The sequence below is a fragment of the Neoarius graeffei genome, chromosome 5, assembly GCF_027579695.1.
Source record: "Neoarius graeffei isolate fNeoGra1 chromosome 5, fNeoGra1.pri, whole genome shotgun sequence".
NCBI lineage: Eukaryota > Metazoa > Chordata > Actinopteri > Siluriformes > Ariidae > Neoarius > Neoarius graeffei.
The window spans coordinates 103,610,345-103,624,842 of NC_083573.1; the positions used below are offsets into that span (position 1 = coordinate 103,610,345).

Here is a 14,498-nt window from a genome sequence, read left to right on the forward strand (position 1 = left end):
CAAAGACTAAAATTTTCAATGTATACATGTTTCTGCATAGACTTCTCTTTTAATTTCTCTAATCTTAATTTATTTTTTTTTAACAAGGAAATATTCTTAGGTAGGACTGTTTGTAATTTGAGACTCACTGCCTCCCTCCCCTCAACTACTGAAACTCGTGTGATATAGATATATCTGTGTGTAAAAAAACTCTGCCCCAGACCCTCTCTATGACTCGCTGACACAGACCCTCTCTATGACTCGCTGACACAGACCCTCAGTGCTGTGAAAAAGTATTTGCTGGGTAACTTTTTTCCCTTTAATGAATGAAACAATCATTCAAAAAACTCTGTACTGTGGTTTTACTCACACAAGATGTCTATCATATTCAGGGCTGTCGTACTTGATTCTGGACTTGAGACATTTTTCTATTGTCTCAAACTTGTCTTGGACTCGTTGGTATTTGCACTCTGACTTGTCTCGGTCTTAGCTATTGGTCTCGCAAATTATTCTAGTTGGTCTCAACTGAGTCCAGCTGCATTAAAAAAAAAATGTTGCTTTTTTTTCTCAAGTAACTCCTCCTTCAAACCAAATGATTAATTAAAATGAGCTTGTTCAAAAAACAGGCACTGGTTTAATGAATTCAAAATCCATCTGGAACAGACACTGACATCGGCTGCCTGGTATATAATAAACAGGTAAGTACAGTAAGTGGTCTCAAAGAGGGATCTTTTTTCTCTCTCAGTCTTGTCTCTCTCATTTAGACTCTGTCTTGACTTGGACTCAGACCTCTTTGGACTCGGTCTTGACTTGGACTCAAACCCCTTTGGACTTGGTCTTGACTTGGACTCAAACCTCTTTGGACTCCGTCTTGACTTGGACTCAAACCTCTTTGGACTCGGTCTTGACTTGGACTCAAACCCCTTTGGACTCGGTATCGACTTGGACTCAAACCTCTTTGGACTCGGTCTTGACTTGGACTCAAACCCCTTTGGACTCGGTATCGACTTGGACTCAAACCTCTTTGGACTCGGTCTTGACTTGGACTCAAACCCCTTTGGACTCAGTATCGACTTGGACTCAAACCTCTTTGGACTCGGTCTTGACTTGGACTCAAACCTCTTTAGATGCGGTCTTGACTTTGTCTTGACTAGTCCTGGTCTTGGACTTGACACAGGTAGTCCTGACTACAGCTCTGCTGATATTAAATTTAGTTTGAAGATCTGAAACAATCAAATCTCATCTCATATGCACACTTTGTATACTTTTAGAGTGAGTGTTGTGTTCACACTGGGAAAATCAGAGTATATTATTAAAACTTGGATGATGTAGAATGCTGGATGCTTTCTTGGGGTCAGAAATTGTAGACCGTTGTATGTAGTAAAAGGGTTGGAGCCACCAGATGGCACTGTCGTTTAAATTTAGATAAAAATCCTTTACACTGTGGGCACAAATTAAAGTCTGAAGGTTTAACCAGAGTTTTTCATTGGTGTGTGTTTTTTTTTACTTTGTTACACCCATACTTACTGATCAGCATGGAAACGTACCGCCCACACAAAGTCCAGAAGAGCTTTGCCCATCTGGGTTGCCACCTGCATTTATATACACAGAGACACACAGATTTTTGGGCCAAAAAAAAGCATACAAAAGGAGATACACTCTGCATGTATTTCTGTGAAAGCACAGAAATTAGAAGTGTGTGTGTGTGTACCGGAGCATTGATGGCCAAGTGCATTAACAGTCCGAGTGTGTGTACCAGTCTTCCCAGCACCAGGTGGTCACTGCCCAAAAGGTCAAAGGTCATCTGTGGCCTAAAAACCCCCAGAAAATGTCTATCAGCTAATTTACTCCACTTTCTCAGTTACCATGAAATCACCACATCCTGATAGTCACTACAGATTTACTACAAACACACAGTCTAACTGTGGAGCGCACACACACCTGTCATAGTTTCTCAACAGGGGAAAGAAGAAATGGCCAGCGACAGGAGCATAGCGGTTCGGAGTGGCTTTATGGGCCTGTGACACACCCTGAGGAAGGACACACACACAATTAACCCCAGCCTCAGCTATGGTGTACTGTATATACAGTATTATATTTTTTCACCTTTATTTTATATACTTCTATATCTTTATAAATGTGTGTATAATTGAGAATATTCATAAGTGTGTTTAACTGCTTGATTGACTGTGTGTGTGTGTGTGTGTGTTACCTTACTGATGCGCCGTGTCTTACTCTGAATGCGTTTTTCCACAACCTCACGCCAATGCTCCAGCTCACCACACCTGTCCAGCAGTGTCACCTTGGCAACTGACTGTGACTCCACCCTCTTCTCTGTGACCGGCTCGGAGAGCTCCTGGGCGGAGACAGCGAGGACCTGAACGGAAACCAGAGACACTGTATAACTTACTACTCGCTAACCAACTCTCGTGTTTAACAGATTTCACTGTTTAACATGAATAAGGTTGAACAGAATTCTGGATCATTTTGGATGTAAATGTTATTAGAACATTAAAAGATAAACAGTAAACGATGAGGTTACGGCTGTAAAATCAGTGTTTTCACCTCGAGGATGTCGAGCCTCTGTCTCAGGCTGTAGTTCAGAGAGTAAAACTCGGTAGTCAGATATTCCACAACCTGAGAGATAGACAGATATTTATTCACTGTTATTCGTAATAACATTAATATTTTAATAATAAAATTATTAGAGCCGTGATATTGAGCTGGATGATTATATTGTACCAACCCTAGTGTGTGTGCATGTTAAGAGCTAAAGTATTATATATAATTTTTAATACGGTACTGTAGAGGAGAAAATATGTATTTATTTAATATAAGAACTACAGTGGGGCAAAAAAGTATTTAGTCAGCCACCAATTGTGCAAGTTCTCCCACTTAAAAAGATGAGAGAGGCCTGTAATTTTCATCATAGGTACACTTCAACTATGAGAGACAGAATGGGGGGAAAGAATCCAGGAAATCACATTGTAGGATTTTTAATGAATTAATTGGTAAATTCCTCGGTAAAATAAGTATTTGGTCACCTACAAACAAGCAAGATTTCTGGCTCTCACAGACCTGTAACTTCTTCTTTAAGAGGCTCCTCTGTCCTCCACTCGTTACCTGTATTAATGGCACCTGTTTGAACTCGTTATCAGTATAAAAGACACCTGTCCACAACCTCAAACAGTCACACTCCAAACTCCACTATGGCCAAGACCAAAGAGCTGTCAAAGGACACCAGAAACAAAATTGTAGACCTGCACCAGGCTGGGAAGACTGAATCTGCAATAGGTAAGCAGCTTGGTGTGAAGAAATCAACTGTGGGAGCAATTATTAGAAAATGGAAGACATACAAGACCACTGATAATCTCCCTCGATCTGGGGCTCCATGCAAGATCTCACCCCGTGGGGTCAAAATGATCACAAGAACGGTGAGCAAAAATCCCAGAACCACACGGGGGGACCTAGTGAATGACCTGCAGAGAGCTGGGACCAAAGTAACAAAGGCTACCATCAGTAACACACTACGCTGCCAGGGACTCAAATCCTGCAGTGCCAGACGTGTCCCCCTGCTTCAGCCAGTACATGTCCAGGCCCATCTGAAGTTTGCTAGAGAGCATTTGGATGATCCAGAAGAGGATTGGGAGAATGTCATATGGTCAGATGAAACCAAAATAGAACTTTTTGGTAAAAACTCAACTTGTCGTGTTTGGAGGAGAAAGAATGCTGAATTGCATCCAAAGAACACCATACCTACTGTGAAGCATGGGGGTGGAAACATCATGCTTTGGGGCTGTTTTTCTGCAAAGGGACCAGGACGACTGATCCGTGTAAAGGAAAGAATGAATGGGGCCATGTATCGTGAGATTTTGAGTGAAAACCTCCTTCCATCAGCAAGGGCATTGAAGATGAAACGTGGCTGGGTCTTTCAGCATGACAATGATCCCAAACACACCGCCCGGGCAACGAAGGAGTGGCTTCGTAAGAAGCATTTCAAGGTCCTGGAGTGGCCTAGCCAGTCTCCAGATCTCAACCCCATAGAAAATCTTTGGAGGGAGTTGAAAGCCCGTGTTGCCCAGCGACAGCCCCAAAACATCACTGCTCTAGAGGAGATCTGCATGGAGGAATGGGCCAAAATACCAGCAACAGTGTGTGAAAACCTTGTGAAGACTTACAGAAAACGTTTGACCTCTGTCATTGCCAACAAAGGGTATATAACAAAGTATTGAGATTAACTTTTGTTATTGACCAAATACTTATTTTCCACCATAATTTGCAAATAAATTCTTTAAAAATCAGACAATGTGATTTTCTGGATTTTTTTCTCATTCTGTCTCTCATAGTTGAAGTGTACCTATGATGAAAATTACAGGCCTCTCTCATCTTTTTAAGTGCGAGAACTTGCACAATTGGTGACAGACTAAATACTTTTTTGCCCCAATGTACAAGTTATATGAGCGTTCTAAAGCGAGAGAGAAAAGCTCAGTGAAGTGTGTGTGGGATCTTACCGGCTGTGTGTGTGAGACAGCAAGGGCCACCATGGCGTTCTGTCGGAGTGTGTAGAAGCCTGCGGTGTTGTACCTGTCCTCCAGGTGTAACAGCACTTTACTGAACTGTACACTCACCTGACACACACACACACACACACACACACAACTGTAATAAAGGTCCCATGGCATGAAATTTTCACTTTCTGAGTTTTTTTAACGTTAAAATGAGTTCCTCTGACCTTCTTAAGTCACCCCAGTGGCTAGAAATTTCATAATGTGTAAACCAAACTATGCCCAACATTTGAGAATGGCGCGTCAAAATGGCGCGTTGATAAGCTCTTCCCTTTACTACGTCAGCAAGGGAGATGATCCCCCCCCCACCCCCCCCCTGGATTCCCACCCACCGTATGGATTGCCCCGCCCAGTTGTAGTGAGGAGACCATAGAGGACACAACATGGCATCACCTAAGCGAGCGAAACATGGAAATTGCGCTGTACATGGATGTGACAACACAGAAAGGAGTCTGTTTTTACTGCCGACGGGAGAGCCCCTGAAGACGCAGTGGCTTTATTTTATTTACTTCAATAATACGCCATCGAGTCTACCTAAGACGGTGTATGTTTGTCGGAAGCATTTTCCTGAGGAATGTTTCCACAACTTGGGACAGTACAGGGCAGGTTTTGCACATCAACTGTCACTGAAGCCTGGGTCCGTACCAAGCATCCCTGACGCATCAGCAACAAACACCGAACAAGTAAGTGTATAACTGTTAAGTCGTTTTGCCGTGTTTTAAAATCGGTGCGTTAGCCTAGCAATGGCTACATTAGCTGTGCAGCTAACCGCTTGCTGCAGTTAGCCAGGTAATCTGCGCTACAAAACTAAAGAGCATGCAGCATGCTCTGTTAAACTGAGTTTAGTCTGGAAATTGACTGTAACTTATGAGCTTATGTTTGACTATTGCTCCGCAATGCATGTCTTCTGTTGGATAAGCGATATGTTGCTGTAGTTGCTGCTTCTATCCTCTTTGGTTATGGAGTGCGTGTTCAAGCCTAGGGTATTATACGTTCGTAAACTACCACTCTGAACACTCTCACTCTCTGTTCTCTGTGTCACGTTGAGTTTATGAAAGGAGTCCGAGGGAGAACGGGGTTTTGTCTTAGCAGCGTGGCTCCAGGCACTGATAGCAGCGAGTATGTGTGTGCGCAGCTTGGTCAATCCCCTCCCCCCATGGCCCGCCTCCACCCTCTACCCTTCCCCGCCTCCTGCTTCTCATTAGCAAAACGACGCACTGGGAAAAGCGCTGAAATGGGGCTTTCTCCCAGGAGGCTATATTTATGTGCCGAGGGTTCATTTCGAGAAAGGCTGCGGATATAACATCCGGAAGCCTCCACGAGCCCGTTTAAAGCATCAACAAACCACCATGCCATGGGTCCTTTAACACATTTAACTGGCTATCTAGCTCTTCATACTACTTTACCACCTAAAGTATGGCTCACTACTACATTTTAGCCTCATCAGTAAGGTTTCCAGGCAGCCGATACACAGGACTGCAGCTTTTACCTCCGAAAAACTTGTGTGTAAGACAGAGTATTTATGACCTCTCACCTCTCGTGTGGTGCTGATGTTCCTCCTCAGAAGCCCATCTGCTGCTTGAAGGCTCAGCTCCACCCTCTCTGGGTCATCAGACGACATCAGGGCTGTCAATCAAACACAACCTTTGTCATCATTAGGGCCTGACCGATGAGGGGTTTTAGCACTGATACTGATAAAAAAAGGTTTGTGATTTCTGATAACCGATATTATCAGCCGATACCCAGTGCTCAGGGAAAAAAAAATACAAACCTGTCTTTATTCAAATAGAAATGTATTAATATATTGTGAACAGTGCACAAATAGTCAAGCAGGCCTAAATGTACATGAAAAATATTTTTTGAACTGTGTACATGACAGAACTTTTTAAAATTAGGCCTAGATACATAACTATTCATGGAAACATATCCATTTAGCCTATTATGTGTTTTCATGGTAGTCAAGTCAAGTCAAAGTCCATCCCACGCCAGGATCTGACCTTCCCAGGCAGTCTCCTGTCCCAGTACTACCCAGCTCTTTGAGGCACATGGGTGCAGCGCCAATCTCCGTTTCAGCAGCCCTCGGCCTCTTATATAGCTGGAGTCACAGTGGGGGGCTAGTGTTCTAGTAACCGCGAGAGGTTAACTCCCTACTCGCATCTGCATTGCAGCGTGCCTTGCCAGATGGCAGTAGGTACCATTTGCATGATGGTCTTTAGTATAACCCAAATGCGAGTAGAACTCACAATCTCCCAGTCGAGAGATGGACACGCTAACCCGCAGTGTTTTCATGGTAAAGCCTAAAAAAACAAGATCTACTGTGAGCTACTGCTCACTTACGTATCCCTCCGCTTTCGCTTATATCAGAATGCAAGCAATCGAAGGAATAGGACACTTATTATGAATATTGACTTCAACAAATAATGAACCCTGAAATAGAGGTCTGCGCGGGACAGAATTTTCAGTCCCGCTCCCGCATTGTGCAGTCCCGCTCCCGCAAAGAATTATGATTTTCAGTCCCGCTCCCGCCCGCGCCTGCCATATTTTGTCCCGCTCCCGCCTGCAAATCCCGCATGATGCAGACGTTCGCGTTATTTCTCACGAAAGTTCTTGTCATTGGCTTGGGGAATTAAACATGCTGAGCTTAGCTGAGCTCTCCACTGACCGATCCTTCACCTAGAGCACGTAGCGAGGGTGCGCGTTGCCAGGCGGCATGCGCAGCTGAGGCTTTACAGAGATACCCATTGTGAGCTTCACTAGAGGAGCTCTGCTCTTCTGCCATGATCGGAGATCTCAAACACGGAAGAGCGGAAAGGAATCGGAAATGTACGCGAGATTAGACCACATCCGCAAATTTAGGCATCTTAAAATGTTTTTAATGCCAAATAAAATATCCAGCACAAATTATATATGTATGACATAAATTAATAATTTATACATTTTATTTTAAACACGTTTTTAGTTAGCAGGACTGCAGCTTATCACCTCTCCCGCCCACGCCCGCATTGTGCACTCCCCCTCCCACCCGCAATGAGCTTTCAAAATTTGTCCTGCGCCGCACTGCTTTGCGTCGGGTCCCGCGGGACTCCCATGGGAGTGCAGGGCTCTATCCTGAAACAAGTAAGTAAAGAGCAGTGTCTCTCCCCAGGGATTTCAAATAGCATCCTGGGAAACTATCATTTTAAATAGCATTTTGCTTCTTGAAATAGCATCAAAATCCACCCTATATGTTTCGTAAATACATTCAGTCTGTAAACAGGAAGTCGATCTGTGACAGATCTGAAAACAGTATACACGGTATAGAACCCCAAGCTGAAGCTCGGTACCAAATATCAAGCAGTTGTAATTTATAGTTGCTGAGAAAAGTGTTCTGAAAATTTTGTAAATCCATCCTACATGTTTCGTAAATACATTCAGTCGGTAAACAGGAAGTCGATGTGCGACAGACCTGAAAACAGTATACACGGTATAGAACCCCAAGCTGAAGCTCGGTACCAAATATCAAGCAGTTGTGATTTGGAGTAGCTGAGAAAAACGTTACAAAAATTTTGTAAATCCATCCTACATGTTTCGTAAACACATTCAGTCGGTAAACAGGAAGTCGATGTGCGACAGACCTGAAAATGGTAAACATGGTATAGAACCCCAAGCTGAAGCTCGGTACCAAATATCAAGCAGTTGTAATTTATAGTTGCTGAGAAAAGTGTTCTGAAAATTTTGTAAATCCATCCTACATGTTCTGTAAATACATTCAGTCGATAAACAGGAAGTCGATGTGCGACAGACCTGAAAATGGTAAACACGGTATAGAACCCCAAGCTGAAGCTCGGTACCAAATATCAAGCAGTTGTGATTTGTAGTTGCTGAGAAAAACGTTACACAAATTTTGTAAATCCATCCTACATGTTTCGTAAATACATTCAGTCGGTAAACAGGAAGTCGATGTACGACAGACCTGAAAACGGTATACATGGTATAGAACCCCAAGCTGAAGCTTGGTACCAAGTGGCTATGATTTATGGTTGCTGAGATAAAGGGTGTTTCAGACGGATGGAGACATACAGTAGCTCAGGGTATCTGCACATTTCTGATAACCAAAAATAATACTTTTTAAGGCCATTTTAAGACCTGTGAGAATAAAAAATAAGACCACTACCGCTGGGAAAAAATATTTTTAAAAATCAGACTCTAGGCTATTATGGTCAAAGCATATTTATATTTTAATCAGTGCATCTCCAGTTTACGAACAGAATCTTGTCTTTCCCACAAGTAAACGATTTTGCATATTCAGAATCAGGGAACATTGCCCTGAAGACGGTGCCCACGTCTTCGTTCGAATTGTAGGAGTGGTGTCGGTCAATCGTTTGCAGAACCCACAGTATTTCAGCCTTAAGTGTAGCGGTCGAGGCGAAAGCACCGAAGGCACTTGTGCTGGGAGAAGTAGGCACCGAAGGGAAAGTGGGCTTTGCGCAAACATCTGCATGGGAACTGTTGTTACCTGACTGGCGGCAAAGCGTTTATGCTTTTCCCCTTTCATGTGAGCGTCAAGGGCAGTAGAGCCCATTGTTCCCAACTTTATGTCTTTCTTGCAGAGTTTACACCGAGCTTCATTTTCAGACGTTGCTTTTGACAACCAACCGCTATATTTCTGGTCCTCAAGCCACTTGTCCCTAAACTTACACTTCCCCATCCTACATGTCTGCCACGCTAAAGAAACCACTTCTTCGTCTTTTCCCACAACACTATAAGGAAAACACTGCCCCCTAAGTGTTGTGTGACGCCTGTACTTTTAGGTACAGAGCGGTCTTTTTGCCATCTTCTTGTTACACATTGACGTGCGCTGTTTGAACAACGTTAGCACGGAAAAAAAATGTACAAACATATATTTTGTGCCCCGATGAAATTTAATACCACCCATATGAAAATTAATGCCACACTTCGAAATATTAGCAAAATATAAGGCTATTTAAGGCCTTAAACGCCATATACTGTATATCAGACTTTTTCAGACTTTTTAAGGATCCGCGGACACCCTGTAGCTGAGGTAAACCAGTATATCCCCCTCCTTCAGAGCAGGGGTATAATAAAAAAAAGTTTAATCCATCTTCATGTTGATAGCATATATACAACGTTAATAAACAATAAAATACTTGAGGAGAATTTACTTTATTTGTTTATTTATCTCAGAACTGCACAAAAATCAGTTAAAACTCAAAAATACAATTTGTACATATATACCATTAATTTACATGGCTCGAAATTCGCGGTGGTCCGGTCGCCTGAGGCGACTTAATTTGTCATTTGGCGGGTAATTCCTGTCACTAGGCAGCCCGGCTGGCTAGTTGAAAATAAAAAATATATATGAAGCGAAGATTCAGACACACCGTCAACTAAAGCCGCCACATATTAAGCGCGTGCCGTGTCTGTGTTAATCGATGTGTTTATCGGCAGGACCGAAAATACCGAAGAATTCCGAATCATATCGTGTACGAGTCAGGCTGTCGGTTTTTTCACTACTGCGCATGCATATAACGCATCTCGCTGAATATCGCGGTAATCACGTGTAGTATTGGACCAGGTGGGTGGAGCACAGAAGCACGGCAGGCCAGAACCGAGTTCTCGATGAGCTATTTATTGCTAGGGGAGAGAGCTCCCTTTCTCTGCTCTCCTCTCCTTTTAAAGGGTGTGGTCACTGGGGAAGATACACAAACACAGGTTAATCCCCATCAGGTGCAATGATTCCACCACTTACCTTCCCTGACTCCGCCCTCCATTCACAGACCGCCGTTTGGCCACGCCCCCGCTGCCACATCACGTTATCAGATTCAATAGATGTGGCCACATTATCGCCCATTTAAACACGTGTGTTTTTGCTGTTGTTTACATCTACATCTGCCAAAGCTACATTGCGATGTGGAATTTTCTGAAAGGTGTACAGAAACCGCCAGAGACGGGGACAAAGCGACCGCGGTCTGAAGAGGAGAAACGACAAAGGACTTATAAGCAAACGTGGGAGCAGGGTAGGCCTTGGCTGCGATACGATTTTTATGGAATAATAAATTTTTTTCAAGTTGATTCCGAGTCAATATGAAGCTCCTAATGCTTTCTCTCTCATAAATGGTTAAATACAGAAAGCATGTTGGACGTATTTCGGGTGCTATAGTCATGATAGTAAGTATATTTGTTTTCAATACTCATACACCAAGCTGCCAAGTTTTCCAATATATTATTATTTGTTGATATTATATTATGGTGCTCTGTGTTTGTTCTCATTTATGTATTTAAAGTGCCATTCCACCATTGGATGTATTCTTTGGCATAAAATACAATATATTTTATGACAACATGACTAGACAGAGAAATCTTTTAGCTTCAAAATGATATATCAAACATAATTTTTTGACAACGACAAGTATATTAATTTTGCGACCAAAGTCACCTACCCTTTTAATTTCCGCGCGGTAGTGAAACGTGATGTCATCGGCAGGTTCCCCTTCTTGTGTACCACGTGTCGGTCTATTTTTAGACCAGGAAACCCCCAAAGTGAGAGAGTCATTTCTCCTCGTATATGGGGGCCAAAAAAATTGCGAAAAATTTTGAGTTAATCTTTCAGTTAGCTAGATTTATTGGTATTAGCTAGATTTATCGGTATTATTTTTATCGCGTTCTATCCGCCATTGCTGATAATATGTGCCAGGTCACGTGGTACACAAGAAGGGGAACCTGCCGATGACATCACGCGCGGAAATTAAAAGGGTAGGTGACTTTGGTCGCAAATTTAATATACTTGTCGTTGTCAAAAAGTTATGTTTGATATATCATTTTGAAGCTAAAATATTTCTCTATCTAGTGATACCGTTTATATATGTTGTCAAAATATATTGTATTTTATGCCAAAGAATACATCCAATGGTGGAATGGCACTTTAAGAACAGTATCAAAATACTCGGGTCTTGAAATAAATGCACATTAGTCATGAAAATTTTGGCGAGTTGATTTTCTGTTTGGCGAGTTACTTTGGAAGGGAACTAGTCCAGCTGGCTGGTGAAAAAAAAAAAAGAATTTCGAGCCCTGATTTACCGTACATGTACAACTGAAACTGGCCTTTTTTTTTAAATAGCTGAACACCTTGGGCGGCACGGTGGTGTAGTGGTTATCACTGTCGCCTCACAGCAAGAAGGTCCTGGGTTCGAGCCCCGGGGCCGGCGAGGGCCTTTCTGTGCGGAGTTTGCATGTTCTCCCCGTGTCCGCGTGGGTTTCCTCCGGGTGCTCCGGTTTCCCCCACAGTCCAAAGACATGCAGGTTAGGTTAACTGGTGACTCTAAATTGACCGTAGGTGTGAATGTGAGTGTGAATGGTTGTCTGTGTCTATGTGTCAGCCCTGTGATGACCTGGCGACTTGTCCAGGGTGTACCCCGCCTTTCACCCGTAGTCAGCTGGGATAGGATCCAGCTCGCCTGCAACCCGAGATGAGCTGAACACCATTTGTTTGTCACGCCGTTGCTGCTCTCTTTGGGTCAGCTGATTGTCGTGATTTACGGCTTTCCAAACACTTACACAGCAACAACACTCATAACATGGTTAAAGGATTCAGCTTCCATCTCTCCATTCTTTTTTAATTGTTATTTATCAGCCGTTATAACCGTCGATACTAATTTATCAGCAATTAGCTCATATCGGCTGATAATATCGGCATGCCGATTTATCGGTCTGGCCGTAGTCGTCATATAATCTGAATATATTCTCACACACACTATCAGGTTCACTCATTAGTGTTGTGATATTGATTCATTAATGGCTTATTTATTACATCATCAGTTTTGATGTTTTCTATCAGCCACCAGGTCAAGTACCAAAGGTTCCAGCTGGAACTTAAATAATGAAGTGAGCAGAACTGTTCATGGCTGAATGGAAACATATTGTGCAGCATCATACACACAGACAAACATTCTATTAAAAAGAAAAAAGGATGCATCGATATCATCTTTTTATACCAAATACACTTGGTAGTGTTTTGGTACTCATCGGTACTATTAATCCATCCAGGCCTTTTCATTCAGCTCTGTTTAAATTTGTTGTTGCTGGAAATGAACTCCTCGTGCTGAGCTTTATGTTTAAGATGCTCCAGTTTAAATAGTTTCTTTATAGAGAGGGTGAGGACGGCTGAGCCGAGTGCTCGGAGCAATATCAGTGGGCGTGGTCATTAAAAATGACTCGTGAGTGGAGTGTAGAAAGGTGTCGGTGCTCCACGCTCACAGACTGCTTTGTGGAAACGCAATTCACAGCAGCGTGACCCCCCCCCCCCCCCGACACCGCTCAACAGTCCTCACACTCTATTAAATGCCATCAAGATGTTTCATCAGCGTGTCTGTACCGTCACTGGAATCTGTATTCTCCCTCCTGATAGTTTCACGCAGCAGTTCACGGTCTGCTATTATTTAAATTTGACTGCCATAATTTACCGTGAGATAAAACCAGATCGCTGTCATTTAGTCTCGTTTGTCTGAACATTTTTATTTGATGGTGTCCTGCTCATGATGCCGAAAATGTTAAAATGCAACACTACACTGTTTTTTATTTTATATATAACTTTTTTTATCATTCCCTATAAAAACTCTGCTGCACCTGTGAGAGGATTTGAGTCTGACTTTTCTGATAAATGTTTGATGAAATGAAATCGATGTAAATTATTATAATCTTAAAGCTCAGTGATGTCTCACCGTCCAGACAGTCTCTGACATAGCGGGGCGCAGTCGCCTTCTGCTTCACCTGATCAGAGGACATGTCATATGGAGTGAGCTCATCATCACTGAGAGAGAGAGAGAGAGAGAGAGAGAGAGAGAGGGGGGAGAGAGAGAGACAGAGAGGTACAGAGAGAGAAAGAGATGCAGAGAGAGAGAGACAGAGAGAGATGCAGAGAGAGAGACAGAGAGAGGGATGCAGAGAGAAAGATGCAGAGAGAGAGACAGAGAGAGAGTTGCAGAGAGAGAGAGAGAGAGATACAGAGAGAATCAGTGATGACATGTTAAATGTTTATAAACTGTATAATTGTTAATAAGCATTACAGTTGCTTTATAATTAGTTGCAGGTCGTTATTCGGTATAAAGTCACACCACATGACGCTATAATAAACAGTGACACTGGTGTTACAGCGTGATTATTACGCATTAAAGGATTTCTAACAGCGCGTTATTACAGCGTTACGATGCGTTATGTCTGAAGTAGTATTAGCCGCGTGCGTGCGTGTGTGTGTGTGTGTGTGTGTGTGTGTGTGTGTGTGTACCTGTCAAGTTCAGAATCACTGCCTTGTTGAGCTGCTGACGTCTGATTGGTCGTTGGGTGCTGTGACATCACTGACTCTCCTGATGAACTCTGACCTTTGGTCTCATGTCTGAATGAGGACAAACCACATGAAGTAGAATCATTTACGAAAGTTCTCTCTCTCTCTCTCCATCTGTCTGTCTCTCTCTCTCTGTCCGTCTCTCTCTGGCTCTCCGTCTGGCTCTCCGTCTGTCTCTCTCTCTCTGTCCGTCTCTCTCTGGCTCTCCGTCTGGCTCTCCATCTGTCTCTCTCTCTGTCCATCTCTCTCTGTCCGTCTCTCTCTCTCTCCCCATCTGTCTCTCTCTCTCTCTCTCTCTCTCTCTCTCTGTCCGTCTCTTCCTCGCTCTCTCTGTCCGTCCCTCTCTCTCTCCCTGTCCGTCTCTCTCTCTCTCCCCGTCCGTCTCTCTCTGTCCGTCTCTCTCTCTCTCTCTCTCTCTGTCCGTCTCTCTCTCCCCCCGTCCGTCTCTCTCTGTCCGTCTCTCTCTGTCCGTCTCTCTTCTCTCTGTCAGTCTCTCGCTCTCTCTGTCTGTCCCTCTCTCTCTGTCCATCTGTCTCTCTCCATCCGTCTCTCCCTCTCTCTCTCCGTCCGTCTCTCCCTCTGTCCCTCTCTCTCTGTCCATCTCTCTCTCTGTCCCT

The 14,498-nt window shown here is 43.4% G+C and overlaps 1 protein-coding gene across 1 annotated transcript in view; it reads right to left on the reverse strand.

Annotated features, from left to right (window-relative positions):
* telo2 (TEL2, telomere maintenance 2, homolog (S. cerevisiae)) overlaps positions 1–14,498 on the reverse strand; it is a 41,288-nt gene that overhangs the window by 9,650 nt on the left and 17,140 nt on the right. The window contains exons 11-19 of the mRNA XM_060922679.1: positions 13,825–13,932; positions 13,262–13,350; positions 6,079–6,170; positions 4,491–4,607; positions 2,545–2,616; positions 2,192–2,356; positions 1,921–2,009; positions 1,691–1,790; positions 1,507–1,571 (exon numbers count right to left, since the gene is read on the reverse strand). Coding sequence (XP_060778662.1) covers positions 1,507–1,571; positions 1,691–1,790; positions 1,921–2,009; positions 2,192–2,356; positions 2,545–2,616; positions 4,491–4,607; positions 6,079–6,170; positions 13,262–13,350; positions 13,825–13,932 — 897 coding nt within the window. The remainder of the gene's footprint in view (positions 1–1,506; positions 1,572–1,690; positions 1,791–1,920; positions 2,010–2,191; positions 2,357–2,544; positions 2,617–4,490; positions 4,608–6,078; positions 6,171–13,261; positions 13,351–13,824; positions 13,933–14,498) is intronic.